The 17,443-nt window shown below is 54.6% G+C and overlaps 6 protein-coding genes across 6 annotated transcripts; 4 read left to right on the forward strand and 2 right to left on the reverse strand.

Moving 5' to 3' along the window:
• Nucleotides 1–128: 128 nt before the first annotated feature.
• Nucleotides 129–1,594, forward strand: ACO1O0_006721 (cytochrome P450; the record flags this gene model as incomplete). Its single annotated transcript, XM_083196103.1, is given in 3 exon segments — nt 129–263; nt 279–1,059; nt 1,122–1,594. The coding sequence occupies 3 exon segments, from the start codon at nt 129–131 to the stop codon at nt 1,592–1,594; spliced, it is 1,389 nt and encodes a 462-aa protein (XP_083049119.1).
• A 2,488-nt stretch (nt 1,595–4,082) lies between these two features.
• ACO1O0_006722 (alpha/beta hydrolase) lies at nt 4,083–5,282 on the forward strand (the record flags this gene model as incomplete). The annotated part of the gene is made up of 2 exons (XM_083196104.1): nt 4,083–4,152; nt 4,207–5,282. 2 exons carry the CDS (start codon nt 4,083–4,085, stop codon nt 5,280–5,282), a joined length of 1,146 nt encoding a protein of 381 aa, XP_083049120.1.
• A 107-nt stretch (nt 5,283–5,389) lies between these two features.
• ACO1O0_006723 (chaperonin 10-like protein) lies at nt 5,390–6,626 on the reverse strand (the record flags this gene model as incomplete). The annotated part of the gene is made up of 4 exons (XM_083196105.1): nt 5,390–5,492; nt 5,546–5,597; nt 5,655–6,433; nt 6,493–6,626. The coding sequence occupies 4 exons, from the start codon at nt 6,624–6,626 to the stop codon at nt 5,390–5,392; spliced, it is 1,068 nt and encodes a 355-aa protein (XP_083049121.1).
• Nucleotides 6,627–7,574: 948 nt separating this feature from the next.
• Nucleotides 7,575–9,328, forward strand: ACO1O0_006724 (acyl--CoA ligase; the record flags this gene model as incomplete). The annotated part of the gene is made up of 2 exons (XM_083196106.1): nt 7,575–7,623; nt 7,671–9,328. 2 exons carry the CDS (start codon nt 7,575–7,577, stop codon nt 9,326–9,328), a joined length of 1,707 nt encoding a protein of 568 aa, XP_083049122.1.
• Nucleotides 9,329–11,004: 1,676 nt separating this feature from the next.
• ACO1O0_006725 (uncharacterized protein) lies at nt 11,005–12,332 on the forward strand (the record flags this gene model as incomplete). The annotated part of the gene is made up of 4 exons (XM_083196107.1): nt 11,005–11,227; nt 11,288–11,355; nt 11,409–11,850; nt 11,911–12,332. The coding sequence occupies 4 exons, from the start codon at nt 11,005–11,007 to the stop codon at nt 12,330–12,332; spliced, it is 1,155 nt and encodes a 384-aa protein (XP_083049123.1).
• Nucleotides 12,333–13,927: 1,595 nt separating this feature from the next.
• Nucleotides 13,928–15,660, reverse strand: ACO1O0_006726 (cytochrome P450; the record flags this gene model as incomplete). The annotated part of the gene is made up of 2 exons (XM_083196108.1): nt 13,928–15,334; nt 15,406–15,660. The coding sequence occupies 2 exons, from the start codon at nt 15,658–15,660 to the stop codon at nt 13,928–13,930; spliced, it is 1,662 nt and encodes a 553-aa protein (XP_083049124.1).
• Between the last annotated feature and the right edge of the window lie 1,783 nt (nt 15,661–17,443).

Consider the following 17,443-nt stretch of genomic DNA (forward strand, 5'->3'; position numbering starts at 1 on the left):
CCGGTGATTGGGTATCGGTATTTCATGGAACCCAGCTGGCTCCTTGGCCTGCGCTTCACGCGTGGAAGCAGGGAGATAATCCAGCAAGGGTATCAACAGGCATGTCACCCGCACGAGGATAGGAGACCATGGTGGGACACCTGCTCACAACCGCCCAGTACAAATCCACAAACGGAATATACAGAGTGCGCTGCCACAATATCGAGATCACCGTCCTCCCTCACAAGTATGTAGACGAGATCCGAAGCTTGCCAGAGGACAAGGTCAGCTCCCCTCAGGCCCTGTCCGACAAGACGCTCGGCACTTACTCGGGCGTGGACATCATCCTCGAGAGTCGTCTGCACGTTCATGCTTTGCAGCAGCATTTGACGCCCACCTTGGCAGCGGTAGTTGGTGTAGTCAGGGAAGAGCTCGACTTCGCAGCCAGCGTGGATCTTCCCGCGTGCCAGGACCAATGGGTCTCGGTCGACATGCACGCAACGCTCGCACGGCTCGTCAGCCGTCTATCTTCTCGTATCTTTGGGGGTACCGAGCTTTCTCGTAACGAGGAATGGCTCACCACCAGCATCCAGTATCCCCAGGTCGCATTTGTTACCGCCTTCGGTCTGCGAATAGTCCCTGCAATCCTCCGTCCGGTTTTTGCCCTCCTCCTGCCCCATTACTGGCGCACACAATATCACATTGCCTCTGCAAAGCGCATCGTCGGCGACATAGTCAGGAGGCGCCGAGCCGCCGAGGCAGAGCAAAGAGAAGCGTACGACAAGCCCAACGACCTTATTCAGTGGATGATGGATGCAGCGGACGAAAAGGACGCCACGCCACACAAGCTGGGCCACCTGTTATTGTTTGTCAGTAATGCGTCAGTTTTCACAACGAGTATGTTGATCTCCCACTGCATATACGACCTCTGCGCAAACCCTCAATACATCGAGCCGTTAAGGGAAGAGATCATCGCCGTCCTAAGTGAAGGTGGGAACTTCCATAAAACTATGCTTCACAAGATGCGCAAATTGGACAGCTGCTTGAAGGAATCGCAGCGCCTAAGCCCTCCATTCTTGAGTAAGTTTCGCGGCCCAGGAGAGAATAGCCGTAGCTTGTGGTGAAATCTGACCTGCCTTCAGTGACATTGGACCGCGTCCTCCGGGAACAGCTTACGCTATCAGACGGAACGACACTTCCAGCTGGCTCTTACATTGCCATGGCGACAGACGCGATAATGCACGACCCAGAGTTCCTCCCTCCTGGTGGTGCCGACCCTGATTCCTTTGATCCTTTTCGATACTCTAGGGTGCGTGAGGACCCCACGAAGCCCGAGAACGCCCTGCGATACCAGCTGGCTACGACCGAGGCTACCAGCATGCCATTTGGTCATGGAAAGTTCGCCTGCCCTGGCCGTTTCTTCGCCAGCAGCGAGGCAAAGCTGATTCTCTGCCACCTGCTCCTGCGCTACGACTTCCGCCTACCCGAAGGCAAGACTCGACCACAGAATGTGCTAATTGCGGAGAATGTTGCGCCAGACCCCAACGCGAGAGTGTTGATGCGTAAGCGGAAGACTGCGGATAGGGATCTGGCGACCTTGGAGGTGGCTCTGTGAGACTGTGAGATGGTTGGCGTGGACCAGGGTAGCATTACGATTCATGTTGCTCTCTGGTATCCGTACTGGTTGTTATAACCCTAACCCTATCCCTATCCCATCAGAGTCTATCGGGCTAGGGAATCATGCTTCAAGGATATAGTATATTGTTCCAAACCACGCCCAGATGCGGATGTCGAGTAGTTTACCCGGATAAGCTTTTCATGGAGAGACAAGAGGCGTCCTGTTACATTCGAGCCTACTTATGAAGCCTCTCCTTCCTGCCATGTAAACTAGTAATAGGTGTTAGGTACACATGCAAACCTGGCGGATCCCAGACCAGGCAAACCTTGTCTACGCGAGTCTAGTTCTTGCTTGATTCGCATAGATGAATGTCGAAATTGTATATAAAGTCGAGCGGGGATCAACCGTGTTTCGGGATATGATACATTGCCACGTTTATCAACACTTTAAGCGATCAATAACGAGAATAGTTAGGTTCGATGCTAGGAACTATGCTCGCAGGTCAGTGATCTCGAATTTCTTTGGTCGCAAGCCGACAGATATTAAGCTCACCTGGACCAATGACGCCGTTGCCATTATGAAAGCCACTGGCAAAAGTTACGACATTGTAGTCAACTCAGAGGACTCTAATTCGTCGGCTGAGAAGCTGGGTTGAAGTGATGTTAATAGAACCTGGGTGTGTATTTAGAATTAGTATAAGTCTCATCGAAAAGATTGGTTGAGAGCCTTTAAAATGCGTTGTAGGAAGTACACCCAGGAGCCACCGGTTCCTTAACCGACTCATCTCTTAATGGCATGCTGGAGGTAAGCCTCGGCCTCGGCATCCCATGTTGTTTGTCCCTGAGAAATCCCACGCCGCCAGGCGTTCACGCAGTGAGAATACTGCACGGCTAATATGTGTAGATGCCTTAGGAGTTGAGTTTAGTCGGAGAGGCTGTCCCCAGTGTTTCAAAAGTTTAAGCAGGGCGACTGCCGTATTCAAAATTCCGTCAATCTAGGTTCCAGTATGGCCTGCCAAGGTGCCGTTATCGGACTGCATGCTAAGACTATACTGGAAAATCTCGGGGAACAGCCAGCTCTTTTCTCCGTTAGGGGATGGTTTGGTGTCGTATACGCTGCAGCTGAAGTTAGTGAACCCATATTTATGATCGGTGTGGCGTATAACCTTCCTAATCAGCGATTTTGCGTCCCTGACCAAGTAGGCGGTGTCTTGGAGGCTGGGACCTATCGTACCCATTCTGACTACTAGGGACTCGAAGTACATCTTTATTGCTTTTTCTGCTCCCAAGGGCAACAAGGGGCCCAGGCTCAGACTCAGTGCTACATTCATTATTTCTGTATTTGCAGCGCCGACTTGATACTGGTTCATTTAGCTCAATTGTTGCTGCTCGTGGCTGAGGAACCAGTGTCACTTCTGTCGGGCGTCCAAATTAGCAAATTTCCGATTTCCATCTCAATATCCATAGGGTATTCTTATTGATGACATGGGAAAGCGTCCTTGTTACCATAAAGTCGCAGAGAAGCTTCTTCCAACTCGGCATCTATATATAGGGCACTTGGGGGCGGGGTTCTGACGGATCTGAGTCCCCCAAAGTAAGGTAGGCTTAGTTAGATGGTTATCATAGGAGCTAGCTACGCCTTTCTATTCGGGTCTGTGTGGGAGTCTGTCGTTTGATAACAGCTACGTATAGTTGACTTGTCATTGACTCCTAGTAGTAACGCTAGTTTCATATGTATGCAGGATCTAGCCTGATATTCCCTAGGTGTTGCCATACCGCCACCACTCGAATAGCCACCTCACCGATGTATCGCACCAACTACACCGCATCGCTTGCAGCCGCATCGCAGCCAAAGGCAGGCTTTGTAATTAGAGTTTTTGGCAGTAGGAGGCAGCATTCAGAGTTGGACGTATAGTAGTCTTTGAAGCTAGAGGTAGGCCCTGCACCTAACCCATTAATCCCGAGATGTACTGCCACAGACGAACGCTATCTCCGATGACTATATGGAGTAGGATATGCCTGATAGGCGGAGTAGTTGGTGTACTAGGCAGATGCTTCGATTGAAGATGCTTTAATACGACGACGCTCATTACTACTGCACCAATTGATTCCGGCGCCTCTGCACCGACCACCGATATTTGTCGGGATGATTCCGATCACCCTTGTGAGCAGGTACGATTACCCCACGGCTACGAGATATGCCTCTGGTCAATTTCTCGAAGTCGTAAAAATGATGGGAAGGGTAGGGGATAAGTCCTTGCCAACCCCGCATTTTAGACCCGGTGATCTGGGGGACGGAGAGGCCTGTTTGCCCGTTGCTCCGACTGAGACGGGACTATTCCGCCTATGAGTGCCATGTTTCTTTCCCTCGGCTTATGATCCGTGGATCATCTCCATCGAACAAGAACTCGCTGATCCTGGCTTCATAACGCCTGCTCATGATCTGAGCTCTGCGAGAACAGCCACGGCGAGAAACCAGCAGCGCAATGGCGCCGTACAACCCCCGGCTGTCCCTATGGGAGAAGCTCGACCTCTCGTTCCGCATGCTGACCGTTGGTGAGTCTCATTTAGTAGTAGCATACCTCGGCTTCCGCATCTAACCACATTCAGTGCCCCTGACGGTCATCTTCAACCTGGTGCGCGGTCTCCCCAGCGGCAGAGCCCGTGGCATGAACCTCAAGTTCGTCGCCATAAGCCTCTTCTTCCGCGTCTCGCTCGGTTCTCTCCGCCCGCGGTACCTCCAGAGCGTCAGCCCGGGCACCATTGCGCAGTACAAGCTATGGGTGGCCGCAAAGAGGAAGGAGCTGGCCGCTCAGAATCCAGTGATGGCGAAACGCCTCCGGGAGGATATTGAGCCCATCCCAGGGGCTGATGGGGCGTCCATTCTGTGGATGGGCAATCGGGAAAGGGCGTCCAAGTTTGTCGTCTTCTTCCATGGGGGCGGCTACATTGCGGGGGCCACAAGAGGCCATTTTGAGTGGTGCTGGAGATGCTACGTCGCAGGCGGGCCGGGAGAGAAGGGAGACGTCGCTGTCGCGGTGGTACAGTACACTCTCTGTCCTCAGGAAATCTACCCAGGGCAGTTGCGTCAAGTGTGTGCCGGTCTCTCAATGGTCCTTGACAGAGGAATTTCACCCTCCAATATCATCTTTGGGGGTGATTCGGCAGGGGGCAACCTCACGAGTCAGGTCATCCGACATATCGTCGAGCCGCATCCTGGGATCCAGCCCATCACTCTCGAGGAGCCCATCGCCGGTGCTTTTATGGTGTCACCACTCGTTGATGGAAGGGTGGACTCGCGGTCATATCAGGAGAATGCCACAGTCGACATGATTTCTGCGGCCCTGTGCCTGAATACATCCGTCGAAATGCTGCAGCCCAAGAACCTAGGCATGACGATGAAGGAGATGCGTGGCCTCGCATTCCCCATGGAGGGCGACTATACGTGGATGACGCGTATCAATTCAGTCGTGAAATCTCTGTACATTACGGCGGGTAAGCAGGAGGTGTTCGCAGATCACATTGTCCAATTTGCAGAGCTTGTCCGGCGACAGTGCCCAGAGCTGCAGATCCGGTTCGAGATGGCTCAGAGGGAGGCACATGATTTTATCATCCTCGAGGGTATCCTTGGGGAGGGCTTTGATGCTACGAAGAGGATGCAGGTATGGGCGAGCGAGGTTCTGTGATCGGCTGGGACAATTGAGTACCGTCACACTTTGTGTAACCTTGTGTTCAGCTTGAGATTTATACGTTATATCTATGCAGCTGCCATGAATCACAGATTAATCATCATTTACTCCTCCGCGTCGAATATGACCTTATGGGCCTTCATGTTGTCGAACAGCTCGTAGCCCTCGACGGCCTTGCTGAGGGGCATAATGGTCTCGGTCATGAAGCTTCGGTTTGTTAGCACGTCGCAATTGTCGCTCAGAATGGACAATTGACTTACTCAAACAGATGCTGTTTCTTTTGGAGCAGCGCCAGTGCTTCGGGGAAGATACCTATTTCAACATGGTCAGCAAGCCCTCAAGGCACTGCAACAGAGACATCGAACTCACTGCGAACTGGGCAACGCCCCATCCTGATGCTGAGGTTCTTCCCGTACGCCTGGTTCCCAGTCCACGGAATTTCCGCATTGTGCACCCCCACACTGGAGATGATCCCCCACGGCCGCAGCAGCTGGAATCCCAGATCCAGAGCCGAGCTCTGCCCAACGACCTCAATCACCACGTCCGCCCCTCGTCCCTCGGTCAGCTCCTTGACGCGCTGGAACAGCTCCTCCCGCTGTGTCTGGTAGTTCCAGGGCTCGGCGCCCAGCTTCCTGGCCGTCTCCAGCCGGTCAGGCACGCTGTCGACGGCCAGCAGCGCCTTGGGCTTGTACTCCAGCGCGGCCACCAGGGCGCACAGCCCGACGGGCCCGCAGCCAAACAGCACGGCGACGCTCTCCCTCGCCTGCTCAGGCTCCATCTTGCCCAGGGCGTTGCCCGCGGCGAAAAACCCCGTGGGGAAGATGTCGGCCATGAGGCACAGCTTCTTGCTGTCGATGTCCTGGGGCGCCTTGACCACGGTGGAGTCGGCGAGGGGGATGCGCACGTACTGGGCCTGTCCGCCGTCGAGCAGGGGGCAGCCGAAGAGCTGGCAGTTGGCGCAGCGCGAGGAGAAGCCGCGCTTGCAGTAGAAGCAGTCACCGCAGCTGACGGTGAAGGGAGAGACTACGGCATCGCCGGGCTGGAAGGTCTGGACGGCGGATCCGACCTCGGCGACGGTGCCCGAGAATTCGTGGCCCATGATGAAGCCCGTGGGAGAGGGCTGGTGGCCGCGGAAGACGTGGAGCTCACTGGAGAAAGGGGCGTCAGTGATGAATTGGCAGATATACTGGTGTCTGGGGCGACAAACCTCCCGCATAGTGCCGTGTACTTGACCTTGACGATGATGTCGCGAGGGTCCTGGATGGTGGGGATGGGGCGATCTTCGATGGCGACGCTCTTGACGCCCTTGAAGACGACGGCGCGCATGGTCTTGTCCGACATGATGATGATGTATGTAGTAATGAAGGCTAAATGGCTCGTTGTTGGATGCCAAGGTATTGCAATGTCAGGAGATGTTGTCGTGAGATGCTGTCGATGGCGGGGTCGGTGCTGGTTATGGTACGACTCGTGGAGGGGTAATGGCAGTCTGGCAGAAATAAACGCCGATGATGTACTCTGTATCCGTAGGTGTGTACAGATTACTACCCAGACATGTATGCAGTAAATAGTACATGTACTACTACATCACCTGCAGTTCGAGCCCGAGGTTGGTGGCCAGCAAATCACCTAGCTTAATCTGGAGAGTCTTGCGTGGCACTCGGAGAATCAACCGAGGTCCAGACACTGGTGGACAAACCAGTACCCGCTTGCGAAGGGTTAGCCAACGGTATAGGGTCGACATCAATGAAGACGTAGCGCTGAAACATGCCGTGCGCCTTTGCCATGGAGACCGGGAGTGGATCGGAGAATATCATTAATCAACTAACCGTACCCAGTATCTTGCTGCAGTCGGATCCGTACATACAGGTGTACATACAGTTCAATCCCAGCTGCGGATCCGGGTCGGTCCATCTCCAACTTACATGCGGAGTACTTGTAGTACAAAGCCCCAGTCAAGGCCAAGACTCGCCGACTCCGATGGTGCTCCGGTGTTGCGGAGTTGCGCCGCCGGCCCCATTATCTGGGGATTCTGGGGATCTGGGGAAGCTCAGTGAGCTGGACTGACTCGGTGATCGCTCCGCGGATCGAATCCCGATCGTTAGCCTCGGTGCTCTCGGGATGGATGCATCCTCCCGCGTCCCCGCATGTCTGTCTCATGCATGTCGCACTTCTCCTCACCGAAGACCTTGAATACACAAGTCCCGAGTCCCTGTCGAACGAAAACAAGATTGGGCTCCCCATTCGAATCTGGAACTGGAACCATCCCGAGTACCTTAGCAATAATCCAACATGCCTACCCGCATTTTCAAGTCGCAGCAGCCCGACATCAATTGCAAGTGTTGATATCCCTCTGCCAGCCAGGCTCCACCTGCTAATTCCCTGCAGTACCAAAGGATGTCTCCCTCTGGTCCTGGCTCTTTGAGTCTCCTCATTCCAAGCTGGCGAGAACTGGCAACGACCAGGTCCAGGGATTCACCGATGTCACGACCGGTCAGCACATTGGCCATGGCCAACTGAAGCAGCTCACCACTTATCTCTCCACCACCTTCTCCCGAGACTATGGCTTCGGCCAAGGCGACTCCCTCCTCATCTACTCTCGCAACTCCATCTGGTATCCAGTGGCCATGCTGTCAGCCGTCCGCATCGGTGCCGTGGGCTGCGGTGTCTCTTCAGAATACACCGTCGATGAACTCGCGTATACCCTCAAAGCAAGCAAGGCCAAGCTCATCCTAGCCATGCCCGAGAACCTCGACCGCGCGTACCAAGCGGCAGCCAAGGTCGGCATCCCCCAACAAAACGTTATCCTTCTCGACAACGCACCGCCTGGTAAACTAAGTCTCCAAGAACTGGCCCAGAGAGCCCAGCAGCGCGGCGAGTCCGACCAGGTCGAGCCCTACCGGATTCCCAGTGGCAAAGTAAACCACGACGTCTGCGCCTATCTAGGCTTCAGCAGCGGCACAACCGGCCTCCCCAAGGGCGTCATGATCTCCCACGCCAACATCATGGCCCAGTGCCTCCAGGTCCAGCAGATCACCCCGGACGACCACGACCGCATCCTCGCCGCGCTGCCCTTCTACCACATCACGGGCCTCGTGCACCAGCTGCACCTGCCCCTCGTACTCAACGCCCACGTCTACGTCATGCCCACCTTCACCCTCGACGCGCTGCTGCAAACCGTCGCGCGCAACAGGATCAAGGAGCTGCTCCTCGTGCCGCCCATCCTGATCCGCCTGGTCCGGGAGCCGCAGCTGGCGGCGCGCTACGACCTGTCCCACGTGAGGCGCTTCTCGTCGGGCGCGGCGCCCCTGTCGCAGGAGATCCTCACGATGCTGGAGAGGCAGTTCCCGGGGACGGGGTTCAAGCAGGGTTACGGCATGACCGAGTCGTGCTCGTGCATCACGGCGCATCCGCCTGCCATGTACGGCTTCAAGTACGCGGCGCGTGTCGGGACCCTTGTCGCGTCCACCGAGGTGAGGATCGTGGACCCGGACACGGGTAGGGACTGCGATGTTGGCCAGGCGGGTGAGATTTGGGCGCGCGGACCGCAGGTTGCCATGGGGTATCTCGATAATCCTACGGCCACGGCCGAGACATTTGACAGGGACGGGTTTCTGCACACGGGCGATATTGGCAAGCTGGACGAGGAGGGTCTGCTGTCCATCACCGACCGCATGAAGGAGATGGTCAAGGTCAAGGGCATAGGTGTCGCGCCGGCTGAGCTGGAGAATCTGCTCCTGGGGCATCCTAACGTCAAGGACTGCGCCGTGTGCGGGATTCCCGACGACAGGGCGGGTGAGAGACCCAAGGCCTTTGTGGTGCTGAGCGACGATTCGATCAAGGCTGGCGCCGAGGTGGCTGCGCGAGAGCTATTCGGGTACGTCAAGGCCAACAAGGCAAGGCACAAGTGGGTGGTCGAGGTGGAGGTGATGGAGGAGATCCCCAAGAGCCCGGCTGGTAAGATATTGAGGAAGAAGCTACGAGAGCCGGCGCGCAGGTCTGGGAAGGTCGTGGTGCGGGATGAGATGATCAAGTCTAACCTGTGAGAGCGTGACAGGGAATTATCCTCTGTATTGAAAGAATCATACGAGTGTCAGGGTTTGGTGTTTGTACCCACGCGGTCATCGACAGGGGGAGGGAATTCCAGCAATCGCCTCAGACATTGTTCCTCCATTAGAACCAGCAGCATGTACTTGAGATCACGGCCTAGCTATGCCTGTTGTTTAGCCAGCGTATCTATATCAGTTGCGTGCAAACTAGCTATAGGCCAATACGTGCAGAATCTCTCAAGTCAATCACATTGATATTTGATGAGCGACGGGTTTCGGTAGCCACATTGATTCACGTGTATGTACGGACACTCCTACATACATACGTGCATAAAAACATTAAATCCAAGACCCGGAAGATGAGGCCTAAAGGTCCCCAAACCTCCAAGGTAGACTGCAGAACCCCAGTGCCGTCCTAGTCCGGCGCGGCCCGGCACATGGTTTCCGTGTTCCCTAGGGAAGCCATGGTAAATGGCGATGGTTCATTGAAGACGAATTGATGATCTTGGATCTCTTGCTTCGAGGAAGGAGGCGAAATCTTTTCCTTTTTAAACCCGACCTATTGGAATCCGGGTCGCAACCCCTGGTTGCCCAGGTAAAGTAGGGATATGTCAGACTGGTAAAGCCAGGCACAGGGGGGATCTGTCAAGGGCGCATGCGCTGACGACCATGATCGTCTGGCTGTTCTCCCGCCGTCGGCGACTTTCTATTCTTCAATGAGCATCTCCTGGCACTATGTATGAGTGCTCACTTGACTATCAGGGCAAGCACCGAAGTCTGCTTGCATTCGTTCATAATGGAGCTGACGGGTAGTATCCGCCCCAAGTACCGAGCATGCGCCAAGTGGTCTCCACAGTCCGGATTGAAGCCAAGCTCTGGGGGCATGATGCATCCAGGATTAGTCGGGAAGCCTAAAAAAGCCCCCAGACCGGGGACAGTAGACAAGACCTGGGGGACCTGGGAGGTCGGGTGAAGGCGGGCGGGGATCACGGTCGGAGAACAGTGTGCTTACACCGCCACCTGCACATGGGAGGTTTCGCAATCAGCACACCAGACACTTTCGACGTCGCAGTCTGACAGAGACTGACAGAGATGTAGGTTTCATGGCGCAATAGAGAGAGTATCGAAGGGTCCACGGGTATGCGTGGGAATTTTAGAGAGGACAAATGGCAGAGAAGATTTACCTTCTGGATCTTATATACAGGGTGTAAACCATCATAAGCGGCACTGCTCGTACTCCGACCCCCTACCATGCCTCCTCGACATGTCCTCAGAAGCGCATATTTCATCCATTCAATAGTCCAAAGAAGAATCAAGCTTGCACCATCCATCACTAAGCCGGCTGAGGGCAAGGATCGTCACCTCCCACCACCTCCAACTGGTTCCGACCCTGGAGCCTGGAGCTCCCTGGTACGCCATGCTATTCGCGCTATGTGTGCTGGCAACTGAATCCTTCACAAGGTGCAAGGGTCACTCCAAGTTCCCCTCGGGTGCTTGTGAGAGAGCGAGGTGCCATCACTGTCCTGGTTTCGCATATCAATACGCTGCTATAGTACACCTACCCCTGCCTCCCTCAATTCATGTCTACGGATACATGCCACGGAAAACCCCGTCATCTTTGACGACCCATCACGGTCAACTCGACGACGCCCACGTGTGACGGGGCCGCTGCCATGACAGCAGACCCAGCGAAAGAAGCCTACCTGGCCGAGTCGCAGGAGGGACTATTATACGCCATGTTTATAATTCCTATCCCCCTCGAGATCCTCAGCACCTTGTTCCGGCTGTGGGTCAAGGCACGCAAAACGGCCAGCCGTCGCATCGCTTCCGACGACTACCTCATGATCTTTGCCGTGGTCATGTCCATCATGGTTTGCGTAATAGGCGTCTCGTTCGGTTTGTTAATTCTATGAACATCCAAGGACCATAGGACATCAACTAAAAATTGATACAAAGGCCCGTCGAACAAGCTCGGACGCCACATGGACATTGTCTCGGACGAGGAATTGGCAGCATTTCGCAGGGTACTTCCTTAAACTGCCATCTGTCATGTTGATACCAACTCTGACTCGCCCAGGGCGACTACATCTTCAGCCACTTCTACAACTTTGCCATCGCGACCACCAAGCTCGCCGTTCTCGCCCTATACCACCGCATCTTCGAGACGCCCCTGTTCCGGAAGCTCATCATCGGCACGTCTGCCTTCATCGTCGCCTGGATCCTCGTCATGGAGGTGGTCATGTTTGCCGGCTGCAGGCCCCTCCACGGCTGGTGGGCGGCAGACGAGGAGGACACGTGCATCAACAAGATTGCCTTTACCTTCTTCACCAACATCACAAACATTGCCACCGATGTGTGGATCTTCTCCATGCCGATTCCCACAATCCTGCGCCTGCAGGCCCTCAGGGACAGGAGGGTCAGCCTGTGCTTCCTGTTCTCGGTCGGGTTGGGGACGTGCCTCATCAGCGCGGCCAGGCTAGGGTTTATCTTTGCCGTGGGGGAGACAGGAGATGTTACATGTGAGTTGGCACCATGTTTCCCCCTTTCCGGGCTACCCGTACGTACTGACTAAATCAAAGGGTGGGGAGGCCCATTGGGTATCCTGTCGTGCTGGGAGCCCTGCGGTGGTGTCCTTTGCGCCAACCTCCCCATTGTCTACAAGTCGTTTGTCAGGCTCCTGAGGCAGGTCAGCAGCTCCATCGGAGGCGGCTCAGTGACGCCCACGAGAGGCGTGCATTCCAAGGCGCAGTCGCAATCAGGCATATACAGCGAGGGCTTTCACCGCGACTGGCAGCGCCTCAACGACAGCGGCAACATCAACATCAACGGCAGCAAGCCAGCCGTGTCGGCCACCGCGTCGTCAAACGGGATGATTGGGTCGGAGAGGGATGATCTCGAATTGACTGAAATTGTGGTGCAGAGGGGCTTCACGACCGAACAAAGGAGACGCAGTCCGATGGGGAGGGGATCTGACACAGACGTGTCGACAAACATAAGATAGCAAGCGAATGTAATTGGATTCTTGTTTCTAATGGAACATCTCTAGGATGTTCTTCAGTCTTTTTCGAAAGCAGTAGAACCCTAGCCAGGCGTGGACTATATTAATTATTTATTTAGCGGGTATACGAGCCAGATATCCTTTCCCTCATCACACGCATCAATCATCCCACCCCTCACGCTATCATCATGGTGATCAAATCCTCAGCCAGTGAGCCAACGAAACGGCCCAAGGGCTGTGGCATCTCTAGCCTTCACCCCGAGGCGGACGTAGTACTCCTCATCGACGACGAGGAGGGGTCCGGTGAACGACGGCGGCTTCGAGTTTCGACCGCCGTACTCAAAACAGCCTCCTCTTACTTCCGGAAGCTTTTCGGTCCCAACTTCCAAGAAGGAAAATCCATCAAAGACGGTGCTAACGCGGAAATCGTGTTGAAAGATGACCATCCAGAGGCCATGGAGCTCATGCTTTCCGCCCTCCACAGCCGTCACACCAGACGCCTCAAAACCTTGAAACCATTGGTGCTCGCCCATGTTGCTCTTCTAGCTGACAAGTATCTATGCTTGGAGGCTCTGGGGGACCGGACCGCCGTCTGGCTCCATAATTCCAAGGTCCAGGGGCATGACCAAGTTGGGTACGGTCACCTCATCACGGCAGCTTACTACTTCCAGTCCTCAAAGTACTTTGAGAAGGCCACCGCTGCCGTCATTCCCCATTTTACATCCGACTGGGTCCAGGATGGGCCTAGCGACATGGACGTAACAAATTGGTCCACTGACAGAGCCATCAAACATCTGCCACGGCGTGTTATCGGTATGTCTAATATGATCTGTTTGAGCACCTCCACATAAATAGGTTGCACCGGCTTACCATGCGGCAGACGCTATACAGTCAGAGGCTAGGGAGTCCAAGATTGACCTTTGGACCGAAGTTGAAGCAGTCAAAGAAATGATCCTCGATGAGGAGAAGTCCTATTTCACCGGCCGGCGGCAGTGCTCAAGATGTTACCGGTGTGTGCCTGAAGGGGCCAGCAGATGTGGCCGATGCGACGTCTCAGCCCTGATCCGACAGTGCTGCACCAACTACGGGCGAGCAGTAGATTACTTGGGTATTCTCGGCGTAGCTGGGTTAACCCCCCCTATTGTGTCTATCGATGATCGTATTCCCGCGATAAGCTTTGTGGACTTGGCCCAGAGATGCCAAACGATTTCTTACCCTCATAGCTGCAACTGGCCCAGGACCACACTATGGAACGAAACCCATTGCCCGCTCCGGAAATGGCTGGTCCGCATTGAGAGTAGGCTCCGCAAGAGAGTCGCCAAGATTGGAGGGCTGAGTCTTGCAGATGTGGGCGGGAAGACGCAGCAGAAGAGGCAGTAGGGTGAGCAGGGAGCATGCCGGGTACAGTACATGTATGGCATACAATGATGGATTTTCAAGGGGCAAATTTGCCGAGGACCTTATTAGACTTGATAATGAGCGTAGTCACAAGATCTCAGACCACGAGAACAGGGCAGACATAAAATCATCCCAACTGCCTCGCGTATACCGTACTAAGACAAGTATATCTCATAACTCAAGCCGCGTCACTTATTCAATCACAGCTCGTCTCTCAAGAGCTTAGCATCCTCAAGCACACCAGCATTATCAGCCTCTCGGATGATGAGGTCGCGGTACTCCTTGCTGCGGATCGTGGCCTTGACGGGGAAAGGCTCGTCCACGGCCTCGAAATTTAGGACATACGGGTCGTAGTCGCCATTCTGCTCAATGTCAGTCTCGATCTCTCCCATCTGTATACACCGGCCACAACTTACAGCCTCGTAATCGACACACTGCACTAGACGGGCAATGTTGAGGAACAGACTTCGCTGGGCCAGGCGGTAGCCAACGCAGATGCGACGACCGCCGCCAAACTGCCACAGACCATGGGAAATGTCGGTCTCGTTGCCATCGAGCCAGCGCTCAGGCATAAACTTCTTTGGGTCCTCGCACTCGTCGGCCACAACGGGCCCATTGATTGTGAACCCTGTACCAGCAGGGAAGAGGTAGCCCTCGAACTCAATGTCCTTGGTGGACGTGTGGTCGGGAACAAGGGGGAAGATGGGACGCCACCGCAGCACCTCCTTGGCCATGGCGCAGATATACCGCAGGCTGTCCATGTCCTCCATGGTCGGGAACCGTGCTGCTTTTCCTTTACCGCAGACCTCGTCGACCTGCTCCCGCGCCCGTCGGAACGTCTCCGGGTACTCGAGGGCGGCCATAATCATGATGTTAAGGGACACGCGCGTCGTGTCACTGCCGGCCTCAATGAGCTGCATGGCCACGTACATGGCATCGTCATCGTCGCCCTTGTACCTGGTGTCTGGGTGCAGCAGCGTGTCGCGGACAAAGGACGGCGGCGCGGTGCCGTCCTCGACCTTTTGGCGCGCGGGGTCGTACCAGGCCTTGTACAGGTTGTAGTTCCACTCGCCCAGCTTCTCCCACGGCCCACGCCAGAACTGGAGAGGCTTGGGGAGTCGGGCGAGATCGGGGAACCAGTCAACGACACTCTGGCCAATGTTCCCTACGAAGATAGTGACGGAGTTCTGCATCTCCTGGAGCTCCTTGGTCGACTTGATGAGTCGCTCGCCCAGGGCAATACGGTGGATGACCGAGTTGGCGTAGCGGTAGTGGTGGCGGTACCAGCCCTTGGGCTGGAAGAGATACTCGGCCATCATCTGAGAGCTTTCCTGCTCTTGCCACTCCCCATACTGCTTCAGGCTTGTACCATTGAGGAGACTGTGCATGACGCGCCGGCGCTCGGTCCAGGTCTCCTGGGGCAGCATGAGAGACCGTCGGTCCTTGCTCATGATGCCACTAGAGATGGGCTTCTCGTCACGCGTGTTGGTCAAGCTGCCGCGCTTGGAAATGATCTCGGAGACGACGCGGTGGCTGTTGAGGAGAACCCACGTCTTGGAGCCAAGATGGAGCGTGGTCATCTCGCCGTACTTGGCGAGATTTCGGAGCTAGTCACAGACTCAGGTTAGATAAATGCATCGCAAAGCATGGGCATAGGGCAGGTTGACAGTTAACGTACCTTTGTGAGGCGGTGAGTATGCATCCTGTTCGAATCGCGTAGTGTCGTGAGGCTGCCCAGCAGTGGGAGGCCCTTGGGGCCGGGCGGTAGATGCGGCTTGCGGCCATCTTTGGTTCTTCTCTTTCCAGCAGGTTTGAAGTACTGGAGCAGGAAGACCCAGAAAGCCGCGAGGCTCCCGGCTACTGCCAAGATGATGGACTGCACTGGGTGTTCATGGTAGAAAGCGGCCAGCGCTGGGAGGATCACAGAAGACATGGCGTGCGATTATGAAAAGAAAAGCATCACCGTGTACTATTCAGGAATTGACGGTTGCACTAAGACGCATCTTTAATGAGATGAAACCAACAGGGCCTGCGATTCTAGCAAGCGAATCATGTTGAGGATGATGAAGCTGGTCCGGGATCATTCCGAGTTTCCGACTCCGGACAGTCGGGATTGCTCCGAGTCCCCGATCTATCCGGCCGCACGATGCATTATTAATTCATCCTACGCAACACATCTCACGATCTCACACTCTATCTTCGATCTCCATGGGTTTTTATTCGTGTTCCCCCGGAGCTGGTTGAGAACTCCGGACTAGGAAAACACTGGGGGGCTGTGGGTCTAAGATGATGGCATCACGGGATCCCCCTGAGGCTGTTCTGCTCACCCAACATCATTAACCTTGCCCTAAAGCCAACACGTGAACTTCTTCCCAAAAAAAAAAAAAGAAAAGAAATAGATTTTGGTTGCCTCGTAAGACACAGGCGGCTTATCAAAGTTTGAGTTGCCCCAGCCACCGTTGTAATGTGTTTTACCTGTCCTGAAGGCCCGGTCCATGGATGTAGATTTCGAAAGGTGTCAATTTGATCAACTGTGTAAGAATATGTTTCTTCTAGGCTGCTTCTCATACCAGCCTTAACCTGCTATAGAAACATTTGCACCTATTTCTGACCCAACCCAGGCTGACTGCTGTCATCTGTGAATACCAGTAGCTGTGCCTTGCTGGACCCAAGGGCGGCGGTACGTTCAGGCACATGGAACCTAGTAGGTACGCCACTGCTCTCAACTGTTGTCTTTTACCTTCAGCCAGAGTCAGGTGCCTGTAGAATATACCAACACGTTATAAAATTCAGCACAGCCGTGTGAATTTTTATCACTCGTGATATTGGGTCCTCAAGATCCTTCAGATAAAGACACTTTCCAGAGATCTAATCTCTTCCCTCACCCCTAGACACGATACCCCTGACCCCTTTCCATCGCTAGGCAGCCATCATGCCAGGCCACAGAATGATACTCCGCAGCTCAAATATGCCCTCACCATGGTCATGGCTATTTCTGCCCACAGAAATTCGGCTCATGATCCTAGAGATTGTCGCTTACGACAAATATCCCCGCTGGGCTTCCCTCGCATCTGTCTCCAGAGAATGGCAGAGCGTCTTGGAAACTTCAAATTTCTACAAGCTCAAGATACAAGTACCTTGTCTCGAAGACCTCGAAACGATATCCCCGCAGAGAAAACGACTTGTTCACCACATCTGGCTCGACATTGAATTGCCGGAATATGCGTCGACATGTTGCCCAAGTCAAAGTTTGCCGGCTGCCGGCAACAGCGCCTTTGCCAGCGACGCAATATGGAAGATATTTTCTGTTCTCAGCAACTGGGAGCAAGGGGCTAACTTGACATTGGAACTCAACATACATTCCCCCAGCGACTCCCAACATTGGTTCAAGAACATGTATTTCTCCTCGGATCACGTCGAGGATACATATAATGAGGACACTACTCAGGAGATTGATAGCATTACATTTCACGACCCGCGGCATGGCTGGTTCCAAGGCCAGCAAATCAAGCCTCCTCCACAGCCAGATATGCTACGACTCTTCCGGCCGATCGTGTTAACATTTCCCGAAACGCTCCCTCGAGTCAAAGTAGTGACCTGCCTCATCATCCGTCGACAACTCCGTCGTTGCATTTACCCATGGGGAATAGGCCTTTTGGCCTCCAGTTTGGATCGCCTCGACCACATGGTCTACGAGCCATGGGCGTCATATGAGG

The sequence above is a fragment of the Amphichorda felina genome (genome assembly GCF_050947745.1).
Source record: "Amphichorda felina strain 45539 chromosome Unknown scaffold_6, whole genome shotgun sequence".
Lineage (NCBI taxonomy): Eukaryota > Fungi > Ascomycota > Sordariomycetes > Hypocreales > Bionectriaceae > Amphichorda > Amphichorda felina.